At 49.5% G+C, this 15,608-nt stretch overlaps 1 protein-coding gene across 2 annotated transcripts in view; it reads left to right on the plus strand.

Moving 5' to 3' along the window:
• LOC118230602 (glypican-5-like) overlaps positions 1-15,608 on the plus strand; it is a 112,770-nt gene that overhangs the window by 17,738 nt on the left and 79,424 nt on the right. For both annotated transcript variants that reach the window (XM_035423744.1, XM_035423743.1), the window contains exon 3: positions 5,611-6,305. In XM_035423744.1, the coding sequence (XP_035279635.1) occupies positions 5,611-6,305 (695 nt within the window). The remainder of the gene's footprint in view (positions 1-5,610; positions 6,306-15,608) is intronic.

Below are 15,608 nucleotides of genomic sequence, written 5' to 3' on the forward strand. Positions count from 1 at the left end.
TGTCAGGATCAGAGCAGTTGCGCCCGTGAGCTGGGGGAGCGTTTTGTGTTCCCCACATCTCTCTCTTCACTTCAGCAGCCTGGTTAATCTCTGTCTGGAAAAGGCGGAGCACCTGTTTAGCCACAAGCTCCCATATTTGGACGTCGCTGCCTCCCTGCCACGCCCGCTCGCTTTGTTGTTGTTGTAGTTGCGTGCGGAGCAGGCCCAAGCCCTGTTTTCGCAGCCATCTTTCATGTTTTTATTTTTCTGCCAGCTTGGAGCCTGGAGTGTGTGGAGTTTCCCACTCGGTAAACGGGTGTGTGAATGAGTGACAGCCTGTTGGGCCCGGGGGTTGGGCGAAGGCTCCGTAAGCTGCCCCTGACCTCTCTACTTGCTGGACGCTGGGTTTTGGACCCCCCTGGCTGCCCCCCCACCGCCCCCTCTCTTTCAGGTCATGGTTATACCCTCGGCATCCATGGAATTGTTTATGTTGGAGAGTTTTGCGCTAGCTGGGCTGCCATCTTAATTACAGCCAAGCTGATGGAGATATGGACTGCGCATTCCTGTGCCCCCACCCCCCTCCCCCTCCTGCACCCCACCTGCTAACCCCCTGAAAGAACAGCGTCAGCGAGCGGGTGGAGGCGGGCGGGGGGTTGGGGGTCAGAAGACGTCTCACAGATGTGGTCATGGTGCCTCACCCCTCAGGTCAAATACTATCAGTAAGAGAATTGCTTAGTTGAATTCAAGTCAAAGTCGAGGCCGGTGGTCAGAATGACTGACCGTTAATACCGCCACGACGTCCAATCGCATCACTATGATTTATGCATTTATTTTGTGTCATTGGATTCTTTTGGGGGTTCGGTTTACGAATTGCGAAGTTATACCTTCTGCGCTATGCATTTTTACTAATTAAAACATGATATTTAATCTGCAAGCATGCGCCTCCGCTGCAGCGCATATCTGGGCTGGGAGCCGCGTGAAACACAAGACCTCTCCGGGATTAAATGCTTTATGGGCATGCAAGCCGAACCCGCGCCCGGCATCGCTGTCCAAACTTGCGGCTCAGGGCGGACCGCAGCGGCGCATTTCGAGACCAGTGTCTCCTTCCTTATTATCGCCCCCCCCGCCCCCTCTGGGCAGGGCCACGTGCCCCGCCTGGCTCAGGGCGCTAACGATCCTGCCCGTTAGGCGTCGGGAAAAAAACTCCGCCGTCACCTCGCTCTGTCCTCGAGCGGGATGGGGAACGGTCGGAGAGTTTCCGTTATCGCGGTCGAGAGCCACGGAAACGTCGACCGCTCTTATTTTTCAAATTTTTTTTTGTTGCGGTGGAGCCGTGGCGATCAGCGTAGTCATTACTGTAGGAGCCCGGTGACTCCCAGGCAATTGAGATTAAAAATAGCTGTCGCGATTAAGCTGAAGTCATTTACGGTGGCGTTGTGGCGGCAATTTTAAGAGGCTGTGTAACCTCTGAATTGCAGCGTTGTAAATCCAGGCACCCCCTTTCCTCCTCTGTCGCACCCTCGCGTTAGCCTTGCCCTAACAAGAGTTTTATGGCCTCTGTACTGTATGTGTGCGCTAGGGTTCAGGGCATTAGAACCGAGCGCTCCTCGAAACTCCTCTTGTGGTCAGCTGTGGTCGCGGAAACCAGAAATGAAAAGCAGCTCCTCTCTCGTGTGATTTACACGGTGGCATTGGGGGCAGTGACATTTTGGGCTGCAGTAAAACAGTAAACTTAACTTCTTTCGCATTAGTGGGGCGTTAGCAGAACGCTACCACAGAAATAAATGTCCAGACGGGGGGGGGGGGGGGGGGGGGGGGGGGGGGGGGGGGGAGAGCGAATATCAGCCGAATGTGTTTAGCAGATGATTCATGTTCTCAAAGTCCAGAATTCCTCCCTGCATCTGTAATTGCTCCTTCACACAAACACTTGATAGTTTTATGTGCTTCCCCCCCCCCCCCCCCCCCCCCCCGAGGAGGGTAGATTTTTTCCCAGGAGCCTTTGTGGTTGTAGACAATGACTTCATGGCGTCACAGTCCCTCCTCTCCAGCAGCTCGTTTTGGGCGGTCCATGCAATGGGCCGCATCCCCAGCGCTCCGGAGCAGAGGCTGCTTCTTATCTCTCCATCCAAAGCTCTGCTTATCTCGGTTTTCTTAATTCACCTTTTCCCAGGGCAATAAGCGCTAGATACTTTTCCATGGAAATTACCTTGTCGTCGACTCAGATTCAAATTGAGTCTTGTTTTTTCCAGCTTTGTTTTTCTCCCCTATATGGACCTGACAGTTGTGGCTGTTGAGTCACCTTTGTGCCATCCGCGTGGCACTGAACACAAAGTGCGCGCACTCCTGCGACGCACGCAAGCATTTACACACTACGGGGGAACGCAGTACTACAGGAGAGCTTTCACCCATCTGTGAGTCATGTCTATCGGGGATGACTGCTAAACCGTGCCTTTCAGACACCAGCAGAGCAAAGCGCCTCGCCCCTGCTGCTGTTTAACCCACTGCGCCCCCCGCCCCTGCTGGCCGCGACCCCGCGTCCCTCTGCTCTCCCGCGGCGGTCGGGGGCCGGCGCGCGATCCCCGCGGCGCTCCCTGTCCCTTTTGGCCTCATTACGGAGGCTCCGTGGCACCAGACGGCCTCCGGGACGGGCGTAACGTGACCCTGGCATGCGCGGCCAGAGAAAGCGCTCTGTGGTCTCGGCTTTCAGGCCAAAAACCCCGCTCATCCGCACACGCGCGCGCTGACATTCAGCCGGGCCGCCTGGCACGAGGGCGACGCCGTCCGTCATCTCCACCGTCTCGTTTCTTTATCGTTTTCGACAGGTCTCTCTCTCTCTCACGCGCATTATCTCTTTTTAACTATCCCGTGAGGTTGGTTGATTATTGTTTCGGATTAATTTGCTGCAAATTTACGCAAATAAAAGCCACAGTTCAAACCAGTAACAAAGGTCAGTTTTGATTTGATATTATTCAAAGGACTTCCAGGACTTGATACTCAGTGACTATTCTGACTCCCTTCTGAATTACAGTAAACGATCATGTCTCATTTAATTTATTGGCCGTGCAAATTGTATTTTAATCATACCATACTCATTTTCTCTCTCCTTCTCCCTGTGACTCCCTCTCATTATATTGCTCATTTCTGAACATCTCATTTGAAACGTGCTTTGGTGTGTCAAACTGAAATGGCTGCTTCACAAAGAATGAAAAGGAGGATTGATTTCAGTGGCCTGTGATTAAGTGGTCTCATTGCTGTTTTGTTACAGGAAGTAATTGAATTGTTTCACTGCTCCTTCTTGAGTAATGGTAGTTATTGCAGCTGTTGTGTATGAGATGGCTGCTGTTGATTTTGTCTGTGCTGTGGGAGGGAGAGAGAGAAAGTGCGTGTGTGTGTGTGTGTCTGTGTGTGTGCACTTGTGAGAGACAGGGGGAATCTCTATACATGATTAATGCATGATTCATGTGTCTGTTTCTTTGTGGATTTGTCTTCTATATGTGTGTTCGTCTGTGTTTATGTGTGTGTTTGTGTGTGTGTGTGTGTGTGTGTGTTTGGGAGAGACAGCGCAAATCTTTGTGTATGATAAATGTGTCTGTGCTTCTTAGTTAATTTGTCTTCTATGTCTATGCTTGTCTGTGTTTGTGTGTGTCTGCATGCATGTGTGTGTGTGTATGTGTGTGCATATGTGTCTGTCTGTGTGTGTGTGTGTGTGTATCTCTAGAGGTTTCTTCCAGTTGCTGCTGTTTCTCCATCTGCCAGACATACATCAGTGCCTGAGGAGGACTTCCTGGCTAGGACATGGAGAGGAGGGGGCGGGGCGGGGCAGGGCAGGGTGGGCGGGGCAGGGTGACATCATAGCTGAGCAGACAAGCCGGTCCGAGGAACGCGTGCCGTCCTCTGCGAAAACATGTCCGAGCTCGTGAAATGGCCACAGGCTTGACCCGCGTCTCAGAACTACTTCCACCTGTCTGCCGCTCTGTCTGTCTGAGGGTGTTCACGCTTAGTAGCAGTCTGAACGCTGCGCATACACAGCCAGGCGGCTCTTCCGTCATTCGCTTGGCTTCCAGCCCCTCTGGAATTAATTCATTTGAATTTATCACACCCAGATGTAGTTTTAGCACCACTTATGTCACAGGCTGGAATTAGTCCCCCTAGCTGTTTCACGCAGTCAGTTTTCTGGGTTTCTTTTATTTAAAGAATGCTATTTACTCGCTTTATTATTTGGAAATTTCACCATAATGTGCCGTATAATATGTGAACTAGTCAAAGGGTTCAGGTTTCAGTCAAAAAATATTGGATGTGACAAAGACCTTTATTGAAAGTTCTTTATATTCATGGAGTTTATTACTGCTGAATTATACCGAGACTAGTCACCCGCTTATATATTAAATATAGAGGATATTGGGGGTGGTGTTATTTTTATTTTTTGTTGGATGTTATATTTAAGCCTTTTGGTAACGTTGATTGGACCCTTGGGAGTACTTGCGAAGCTGATGCATTATTCTTTTCCTTCTTCTTGCCCAAAGAATTTAGCAGTCTCATAAAAACGTACTGAATGTGGAATTGATTTGCATGCACGCTATGGCACCGACGTCCAAGATAAATACCATGGCCTGCCGTGAGTGCCTCGGTTGAAAGGGTAGTGTTGAAACGTACGCGCTCTTAGACAGCTTCAGTTCACCTCCTGCACGGGAAAAAAAACCCTTTGAAATTTGGCAGATGTCCTCACTCTGCAGCTTATGGTGTTTTTTTTCCAGAGCTGGTCAATATTCCCTCTGTCTTTCGCTACTGTCCACCTTTGTAAATGGACTGCATTTATATAGCGCTTTTATCCAAAGCGCTTTACAATTGATGCCTCTCATTCACCCATTCACACACACACTCACACACCAACGGTGAAAGGCTGCCATGCAAGGTACCAATCAGCTCGTTGGGAGCAATTAGGGGTTAGGTGTCTTGCTCAGGGACACTTCGACACGCCTAGGGCGGGGGATCGAACCGGCAACCCTCCGACTGCCAGACAACCGCTCTTACCTCCTGAGCTATGTCGCGATTCTTCTGGGCAGGGGCAGTCACGGGGTGAAGGCGTTTAAAGGTGAGGTCTCCGTACGTGTGCGGGGGCCAAGCGCCAGAGTGCGGCGCGCTGATTGATCATTTGCATACCTCACTGCTGTTTGGGGAGTTGAGGACTGTGCGGGGGGAGGATTAAAGCGGTTAAGGTTGGATGTGCGGTTTTTAAATGGCGGTAATCTGCTCCGTGCTCATGAAGATTAATGCGTGATGGAAGGCAAGTGGAGTGGTGCTGAGGGGAAATGGAAGGCCCTTTTCCCCTTTTAAATGCGCTCTTTTAAAATGACCACAAGCTTATGCTCAAACTGAATTGACTTAGAAAGTGTAAACACAATGTCATTCTCTGTCTTGCATTTTTTAAGTGAAACGTTTAGGATTTTGGTATCTTTTCCTTTGGTCTTTTCCATTTTTTTTTGACATTTTTTATATTTGCTTATATGTGTTTCTTCTGCAAACATTTTTGTCGATCTTATTTGCTACTTGCAAATAAATTTGTTAAAATAAATGTGTTACTAATTCTATCTTGCTCTCTCTCTGTCTCTCTCTCTCTCTCTCTCTCCTCAGATACCCTCCAGTCTGTGGTGTCCTTCTCCAAGAGTCACGTCAGCTCTCTGTTCGACAGCTCCTACCCGGCCCTGGCCTCGGATGCCAGCGGCCCCGTCGGCGAGCTCTTCTCCGACCTCTCGCTGTTCATCCGCGGCGGCAACGCCACCGTGGAGTCGGCCGTCCACCGCTTCTACGACGGCCTCTTCCCGGCGGTGTACCGGCGGCTGCTGAGGCCCGGGACGGCCGAGCCCAGCGCGGAGCGGGACGACTGCCTCCGCATGACCCGGCAGGACGTCAACCCGTTCGGGCCGCACCCGGGCGAGCTGGCGCAGGAGCTGGCGCGGGCCCTGCAGGCGGGGCGGGCCCTGAGCCGGGCGCTGGGCGCGGGCGAGGAGGCCATGGACGCGGTGGAGCGGGCGGGGCTGTCGCGGGAGTGCGCCCGGGCGCTGGTGCGCATGCAGTACTGCTCGCACTGCCGCGGGCTCACGCTCATCAAGCCCTGCGTGGGCTACTGCCTCAACGTGATGCGCGGCTGCCTGGCCGGCCTGTCGGAGCTGGACCGGCCCTGGCGCCGCTACTTCGCCGTGCTGCAGGACGCCGGCGGCTCCATGGCGGGGGCGCACGACCTGGAGCTGGCCCTGCTGGGCGTCCGCTCCCAGGTCGCCAGGGCCGTGGAGTACGCCCTGCTGCACAGGCCCCGCCTCGTCGCCACGGTGAGCAGACCCAGCCCGGCCCGCTTAGCCTGCATGCCTGACGCGTTGCGCGCTCTCGCTCCTGATCTCAGCTGAGGGAGGGATTCCTGGGCAGAGCCGGGAATGAGAGGGATACTGCTGGAGAGTCCTTAGGCCAAGGTCTCTCGCTCTCTCTCTGTCCCTCTCTATCTCTCTCTCGCTCTCTCTCAATCTCTCTCTCTCGCTCTCTCTCAATCTCTCTCCCTCTCCCTCCCTCTCTCTCACTCGCTCTCTCTCTCTCTCGCTGTCTCTCAATCTCTCTCTCTCTCTCTCTCTTACTCTCTCTCAATCTCTCTCTCTCTCTCTCAATCTCTCTCTCTCTCTCTCTCTCGCTCTCTCTCAATCTCTCTCTCTCTCTCTCTCTCTCTCTCTCTCTCAATCTCTCTCTCTCTCTCTCAATCTCTCTCTCTCTCTCTCTCTCGCTCTCTCTCAATCTCTCTCTCTCTTTCTAGGCTTTCCTCTCCTGCTTTATCTCCTATTTTTTGCCTTCCCTCTTCATCTTTTTCTCATTCCCTCTGTTACCATAGCTATCTCTCTCTTTCTCTTCTCTCTTGAGGGGGAATATGTCACCCATATGTCATTTGCTGTCCGCTGCTTTATCTTCCGTCTCTTGCTGTCTCCGTCCCTCTTTTTTCTATTTCCTCTCTGCTCTTCCCTCCTCCCTCTCTCCCTCTTTCTCATTCTCGTCTCTCGCTTCTGGCTTTCACTCTATCTGCTCACGCCACCTGTGTCCCTCACTCAAAATCAGAACCGCATTCAAAGAGCTGTATTGACAAGAGCAGCATTTCTCTATGCTGCCAAAGTGTACAAGTTTTCAAGCTTGACAACCAGTACAGCACATCTTTTTCAGAGTCTAAACAAGCAGTTCCACACAAGGCTAACCATCTGTGAGATTTTACAATCCACTGCCAAGAATTTGAACAGTTATGAACAAAGCATTACTAGGCGCCATGATTCTTAAAACATGCCCTTTCATGTAATTTCATTCCTTTCATACGTATAATTTTGATTGATTAGCATGTAACGGCTGGTCCAAACAGCTGAAGTTTGAGCACAGAAGTTAGAGTGGGTTTGTGAACAAAACCAGGCCAGGTCTCTCTTGACATGACAATGACCCCCAGAGATTTCATAATCACCAAAAGTGAGTGAGGGGTTCTAGGCACAGCTAATGCGAAACTATGCTTTTTTGTTTAGTGGAGCCCTTGATAAGATCTCTTTGATTGTGCTCTCTGTTCACTTTCTGAACAATGAGCTTCTCACTCACTGCTGTATCAGACTCTGCAACACACAAATTTAAGTGTGTGTGTGTGTGTGTGTGTGTGTGTGTGTGTTTTTGTGTGTCTGTGTGGGTGTGTGCGTTTGTGCAGGCGTGTGTGTGTGGGCGTGTGCATTTTTACATGCGTGTGTGTGTGTGTGTGTGTGTGTGTGTGTGTGTGTGTATGCCCTGGGATGAACAAGTGTTCTATTCTCAGCTTTCAGTATCATCCCCCATTGATAATCCCATAGGCGCAGTCCCCTTCCCTCCCTTCCCCCGCCTGTTCACCTTCACAGCGCCCCCCCCCCACCCCCACACACCCTCCAATCATCCCAAAGCTCCCCCCGCCTGCCCTCCCCCCCCAGGACACACGTGTGTCTGGAGGCGGGGTTAACGCCTGTGCCCGGCTCGGGGGCCGCCTCCCCCAGGGCGTTTGCGTGTCGCGGCAGGTCGATCTTTGGTTAATTGGGCCCACGGTGCCGGGAAAGCGGGGAGGGGAGGGGGGGGGGGGGGGGGGGGGGGTGGGGGGTTGCTGGGTTCGGAGGCCGACCCTGGCCAAACACGCAGGTCTTGAGGCTGGGGGCTGGCAGCCTGCTTGGTATTCATTAAGCAGGGGCCTGACACAGAGGAGAAAGGGACGAATTTGACAAAGCCCACTGAGTTCCAGCCATCCATTCAGACTGGGTCCACTGAGGTGGAAAGGGCCGGAAAATTGTTCCTGGCAAAGGAAGGGACCCCCCCTATGGAGCACTGCTGGGGTCTGATCCATGCGGTGGCCTCTGGGTGTCCGAAGCTCAGAGCTGCAGCTTCAACGCTGAGCCCTGGTGCTTATGGCCAATGAAGAAAAATGTAAATCTCAAAACCGCAAGACTATCCTTTCAGTTCAGCCTTAATGTCGCCCCTCCTCTGTTTATTTTGGAAGGATTTTAAAAATGTGTTGTTTCTTTTGCAGTATTTGTTTTCCGCGCTAGAAAAGAGGGGGAAAAGGTTAGCAAACGATTTGGTTCGTCTTGAGTTTCAGACGTGCCCGTGGCCCGCATCCATGATTTATTAGGTTTCCATGGTTCCCCGTTCCCCGTAATTTGCTGTGAGGGTAATTGGCCCGTCGGCGCAGCTCTGCGTTGGACGCTGCCTCGGCTTCGCCCGGGCGGCGCATTGCAGTGTAGCGCAGTTCCTCAGGCATGCGTCGCGGAGGCAGCGCGAGCCATGCAGCCGCAGGGAGGCCAGCCTCCGCTCCACTCCGCGCTTCCCCTCAAACTCTTATGTTTAACAGCTGCCGAAAGGACAGTTGGCCCGTGGCATACTGCGTTACAACCCCCCGTCCCTCGCCCCCCGCCCCCCGCCCCCCGCCTCGTCAGATATGCCCCTACTTTGGTTTTTGATGGTTGGGAGTGCGGCTGTGCGGCTCCTGTGAAGTTACTGTAGAGACGCGAGGCTGGAAGGCAGGTGTTGACAGTCGCGTTGAGGGGAACACATTCCCTTTCTTGTCCAAAAAGCTTGGGTAGGGGGGTCAAGGGGCCAGAGGGTGGTGTTGGGGGTACGAGGGAGAAAGCCAGAGTTTTTTTTTTTTGGGGGGGGGGGTGTGGTCTTCTCCATTCCAGTGGCAGAGTGTGCGGATAACAAAACATACATCGTTTCTCACACTCGGTGCTTACACATGACTGAGATGGCTGGGTGTCATTTTACCCAGCTGTGGTGATATTTTCACATTGGGGTTCTGGGGGTGGGGGTGGGGGTAGGGTGGGGGGTGGGTCAAGGGATCCGTGAAGGAAGGAGGGGTTGCATGTAGTGCTTCCACGTCCCCTGTTACATAGAAAAGAGTCGAGCCACAGCTCAAACCTCAATTTCTTTTTCTTGCTGATGACTTCTGCGTCTTCTCTCACTCCCAGCTCCCATCGAGAGAAATGCTCATTTACCTTCTTTTCGTTTTCTTCTCTCTGTTACTCCCTGCTCCCATGATCCTTACTGCCCAGTGCAGTTCTCAGCGTGCAAAGTGTCCACTTGGTGACCAACGATGCAGAATGGTTTGCGATGTGGCCCCACCCGACCACGCCCTCGCTGCCTGATCAGGGCTCGACACTGTCGAAGCAAGCGAAGGAACAAGGAAGACAAGAAAGATGCATTCCCCGGCTCCCGTTCCAAGATTAAACCAAGGACAGACTGATTGCCTGTGGCCGCTGTGATTAACGGTTTCCAGTGCGTGACGGAAAGCTATTCTAAGAATGCGCGCATTCGGATGAAATCACCATCGCAGGGATAGCTGAATTAATGTGCCGTTAGACCCTGTTCTTCTGAGGTTTAAGCAAACATTCTAATTATTCCCTTATTCACAGAAGAAGAAGAGAAAAAGGTTAATAACAGCTGTTTTAGATAACACAAATTGTACTGGGCTCTATTTTTTGATGGAGGCCAACAGTGGTCGAACGCTGTGAGCCCGGGCGGGTGTTTCTGGCCCGAGCGTCCAGGCCTGGCCGGACTGCTTCCTCAGCAAGTCCAAGAGTTCATTAGCTGATACAGTCCTCCGCTGCACTGACACAGCAGAGACGCTTGGACAGGGAAATTCTCCCACTTCCTTCCACGCCGCCAATTTGTCTCTATCTGCTGATAATATGCGTCCTGCACCAAAAAGTCGTAAACTGCGCTCGGGAGGCGGCTGGTACATTTCTGCGCAGAGGACATTCGGCAAGGACTGGGCCTTTGAGCCTGCAGGCCTTCCATCAAGCTTAGTGGGCTGAGACTAGTCTTTACGAGCTCTCTCCAGGTTCAGTTTTCACAGTTCTGCTTCAGTTTTCTCTCTCCTTCTCCATTCCTTCCCCACCCCCCCCCCCCCCCAGATTAAAATTCAGACATGTTTTATTGGCGTAACAATACATTGTGTCATACTGCAAGTATTTTGTTAAAATAATTTGTCTCTCTCTTTTATGTTCGAGTCCATTGACAGAATCCATATCCTTTGAACTCAACTTTATGTGCTGATCGCTTGGCACGGTAACACATCATATTTCTTTTCTTTTTTTTTTTCCGGCTGACCATTTTCTTTGTAGCGTGCTGATCTCATAACCAGTAGGCCTGTATATCTAAATACAGAGAAGGTCAAGCAGAAAAGCAAGACTGAGAATTGATAGGGTTTTCTCCCGTTCATTTAGAAGTGCCACGCTGTCAGCTGTGTAGCTCTTTAAAGAGTGCAGGTGAGCAGGTCTTTAAATCATCTGGATGGTTCATCTCTTTCACCTTGCTTACGATACCGGCCAATCCGCCTGCTATGAATTTCCACGGCCAGCATGATCCCCTAACCACAGAGCCTGTTCTGTTTATTGAACGTGATTGGGTGAGGGATTTGTGCAGGGTCCTGATAAGAATTAAACTCACAGACTGAGGTTGTGGAGGCATTATTGCTGCTCACTGTTAATAGTCGTGGGTTAATGGAGTTGCTTGGCTGGTTTGTGATGATGACTCCATTCATAAGCCCTGTTGTTTTAGTGCCCAGAATGCGAGATGATTTGATTCAGACCAGCTTCTCCCCGCCGGGCAAACCCAACCCCTTTCGCCCCCCAGCCCCCAACCCCCTTCCTGCCTGTAATGGCTGGGGCAGGTCCCGACATGCCCACAGTTCACAAATCAGACCCTCTCCATTGGGACAAATATAGCTCCTTTCACTGCAGTGTCCAATGGGGCTGCACCTCACTGCTGTACACCAGGTGTGTGACGCTGAGAAGCGCTGGTGTTTTGGTACGCTGCCCGCTGTTAACAGCTGCTCATAGAGTCAACCCCCCAAAAGCCCCACCCTCAGAGCCACATTTACATGGTGCCATCTTGACGTTGCAAGGTTTTTAGTTTCACAAAAGCTGCGACCGTATTGTCGCTGGAGCCATTCGATTGGGTGCGTGTCAGTCATGTGATCACACGGTCTCTGCCCCACACAGTTCTTTGTGTTATACTGTCTTGTAGTTCAGAGTTGTAGTTCACTTGCTCCTCCATGTTATACTTCCTGCCATTTGAGATGCTCCCATGGTCGTGGCTGTCCTTTTTACGAATCCGTTTACTACCCGTATGGAGATGACATTTGAATGCCCACCAAAGGTCAGTTATAGAGACATATTTTTGTACCATTCTTTGAGGCCATATGCAAGTGATTAGAACATGGTAAACAACGATCACAGAGGGGGAAAAGGCAAAAGCATCTGTATTCAGCTGTGTTTGTTGGTCAATTTACTCAGATGTTTTGACTATTTATAGTGAGTTATGAAGGGAGAGGTTTTTCCCTAATTGCTGTTGACATCATTCAGAAGAGACAGGAAGTGGAGTGAGCCTAACATGGAGGACTGGAGCTGAGTCAGTCAGATAGTCACAGAAAGGGAAATGGCAGCCACATGTGAGAGAAGAGGTGGAGACTGAGGCCGCTGTAAATCAGCGAACCATGACAGAGGGGTTCATGGGAAATTAAAATGTTAAGCCATCTTTCAGGAAACAAACAAGGAGCATCCAAACCACAACCTTGGACCATGTTGGTGCCTGGGGGTGCGAAGAAAGTGGTGGGTCATGTAATGAGATTGTAAATAGGTTTCTTGTGGCATGTATGAAATTGGATTAAAATATGCAAAGCTGGTACAGTTGATACATTTTGGAATCAGTGCTGTATTTAAAATAACAGATAAAAGGATGCCATTCTAAAGCCATTTAACGGGGACTGATAAGCATTGAAAATTTAATTTCCAGTGTACAAACATACAGCATGGGATTTCACAGAATGAGTAGAGCCAGTCAAGTCCTTGTCTCGACATTTGTGTTGTAGGATTAATTCAACTGAAAATACACACTGGTGACGTTACATTAATGGATTGGCCAATATGAGTGTATAACTATCCCAGCACTTCTTGGTAATTTGTATTTGTCCTAATACTGTAGCTTATTCTTCTGCCTAGTTGGCTTTGCAGATGTTAGGCCAGAATAGTGTTCACTGTTCTCGGCTAGAAATAGCTGTACAAAATAAGTATTGTACCTTACTGAACCCGTGTTCAGCAGTTGTCTACGACCATGAAATGGACTTTTTTGTACGTCACTTTGGATAAAAGCGTCTGCCAAATGAATGTAATGTAATGTAATGTAACTCTTGAAATTGTTTGACGTGGCCTTAAAGAACAGTGTCTCTCAGCACAGCTGAAAAATGTCTTGGGCTGAAGGCTGTTGTCGATCCTTGCCAGCATTGTCACTGAGGTAAACAAAAATACAGCCAAGTGAACTGTTTCACGCTGGACTGTCATACGCATGCATTCAGCTCTCTCACATGCATACAACAATCTCATAAAACCTGTGCACACACTCATACAACATTTTTGCACACTTCTCGCACAGCTGGCACAAACTTTTACAATGCTCTAATACAATGTTTACAACACTAATAAGGGTCCTCACGAGTTTGTGTAGCTTACACACCCACACAACTGAAAAAACAAATAACATCAGACTCATCATATGACCTTGTAACCGGATCACATGGTAGGACCTTCTTGTAGTCTTTGCTCTGACCTTTCGCTCCTCTCCCAACACAGAAGCACAAGAAACTCTAGTTTGACCAAAATTGCCCATGGAGCTAAACTTTCTCAATCGCCAGGCGCATGCTAGCATGAAGCGGTTAGCCTGGCAGCGTTCTTGCTTACCCCGGTGACAATGCTGGCACGGATCGACGGGAGCGCTCGGCTCCAAGAAGTTTTTCTGCTGCGCTCAGGAACTATAAGTGGGCATGCATCATTCCTCCGAGCTGTGTCACATTATGTCAGCGGACTTACTCTGTGTCAGGTCCTGTTCGGCGTGCTGTTTTGCATAAATCTCCTTTAGCACCTTAACTTGCCGCTTCTCCGGCTGAGTGTAGACCGATAATTGTAGTAATGTTGCCAACGTGTACTTTTAGTTGAGTAAATCATACAACAAAGATATTAAGACAAGAGTTTGGCTTCGCTCACTCCAGTGCGGTTGAGAGCTTACATATATGGTAAGTTATTTATAATAGCGCGTGAGAGTTGTGTGCTGTGAGAGCTCTAGCTGTAGATGAGGGGGGGGGGGGGGGGGGGGGGTGCGTGTGATACTCCCATGTAGAATGCAAATTGAGCAGTGTATAAAGGGTTAGCTCTGGGTAGACAAGCCCTGTACCCACAATGCACTGGTGTGCAACAGTCAGAAGAGCTCTGAGAAAGTTCCTGCGCCTCTGAGCCGAATCCTTGGACAAATAAACCTCTTTACTGGACCACCAGTGGATACTGTAAGGGAATACTCCCCAAGAGGAGACACACTCAAACACCAGCGGGAGGATCCTCCTGCTCTTTGACCCGCTTTGACCTTCTCGCTCTCTTTGTCTCTTTCTTTCTCTCTTGCTGTTTCTTTCTCACACATCGTACGAAACTCTCAGACAAATGCATCCGCGCATAAACACACAAGCGGTCTGTCAAGTGTGGACACACTGAAGTGATTTTCACATGTATACTTGTAGATGGACACACATACATGAACGTCCATATGCAGATCACACACGTACTTGCATGTTCACACACATATTTGCACACATATACTCGCAATCAAATGTGGACGCATACATTGAAAACACATAGGAACACACATGCCCAGTGCACTATGGGTGGACAGACGCAGGCCATGACAGAAACACATGCACACACACAGACACCTGTTGAGTCTGCATGTAGAAATACGATCCAAGCAATTTCTCATTGACATTTAGAAATCCTACACTTATTGGATCCTCTCAGATATGTAATCTTTGGATGGATTATTTTTCACAGGCATCCAGTATTTAGTTATCAGTCAATCAGACATGGAATGCCTGAGATGTATCAGAAACAATAACAATGAGCAGGTGGTCTGATAAATGACACACATTCCATAGCTGGGTGCAATATTGATCTTTACGCTCAGGGTTTCAATAAGAGATAATTGACTAATTGATTGATTGAATGATTGACCTGTATTAGTGACTTGTGTACTGGATTAATCTTACTCACCATGAGGTATTTTGGAGATGCTGTATCTTATTTCTAATGGGAATGGTGCTGTTGCCAGTGTTGTCTCTTAATGTGATGTTATTTGTATTAAATGGATATCCAGCTGATTATGTATGCACACACATAAAAAAGGACAAACTGTGGTTTCTTGACACCGATTCTCTGCAGCTAAAATATTGTTGGTCCAATGCTGGATTCCTTCAATTTCTTTGTGTTATCCTAGAAACACTGGTTATTGTCTTTTCCTAGAAGCACTGGTTATTGTCTTTTTCAGGCATCGTACTTCTTCAGTTGCCTACGGCCAGAATTGATCACGCTTCACCTTCAGCTATTGATTCCTGGAAGAAGGTCCTTGTTACAGTGACTACCTTCATTTTGGACTCTGTATAGATCTGGGGAAGGGGGCAGGGGAGAAGGCTGCTCGTCTTGTTTCTGGAGACGTTATGAGGATGAGAACAGAAAACCAAATTTATATGTTTGTTCAGACAGGGTCAATTTTACCTGCTTTGCTTGTCACTGGTGTAGGCTTTGTCGTCAGGGAGACGTCTTTATGATGGGATGAAAAGCACAATTTATTGGGCTATAAATACTTTTGAAGGAGCACTTGCTCTGTTTTATCTTTTTATATCCTTGTCTTTTGCAACACGGCAGCTGTTTCCGTGGTACACAGGAAGATGAGATATGAAGTTATTTCTAAAATAAGCAAATGGGACGTTCTGTTACCATGTACATCTAAAATACAGACAGCCACAGTCACTCCCAGTATATGCCTGTCTCTCTCTTTCTCTCTCTTCTCTCACCTCTAACTAAATGTAAAGAAAAAAACTATTTTTTACCCAGTGGTTGGAATGAAAACGAATGGAAATTGAACTACTCTTAAATTGAAGGATCAGAGCAGGGGGTCAGGGCTGGACTCTGAAGATCACTCTATTGAGACCAGACTTCAGAACTGAGGTGTTAATCACGGTCAGTGTTCAGTACTGAGGTTGGTCGTTATCGGTGTTCAGCACTGAGGGGCTA

The sequence above is a fragment of the Anguilla anguilla genome, chromosome 6 (assembly GCF_013347855.1).
Source record: "Anguilla anguilla isolate fAngAng1 chromosome 6, fAngAng1.pri, whole genome shotgun sequence".
NCBI lineage: Eukaryota > Metazoa > Chordata > Actinopteri > Anguilliformes > Anguillidae > Anguilla > Anguilla anguilla.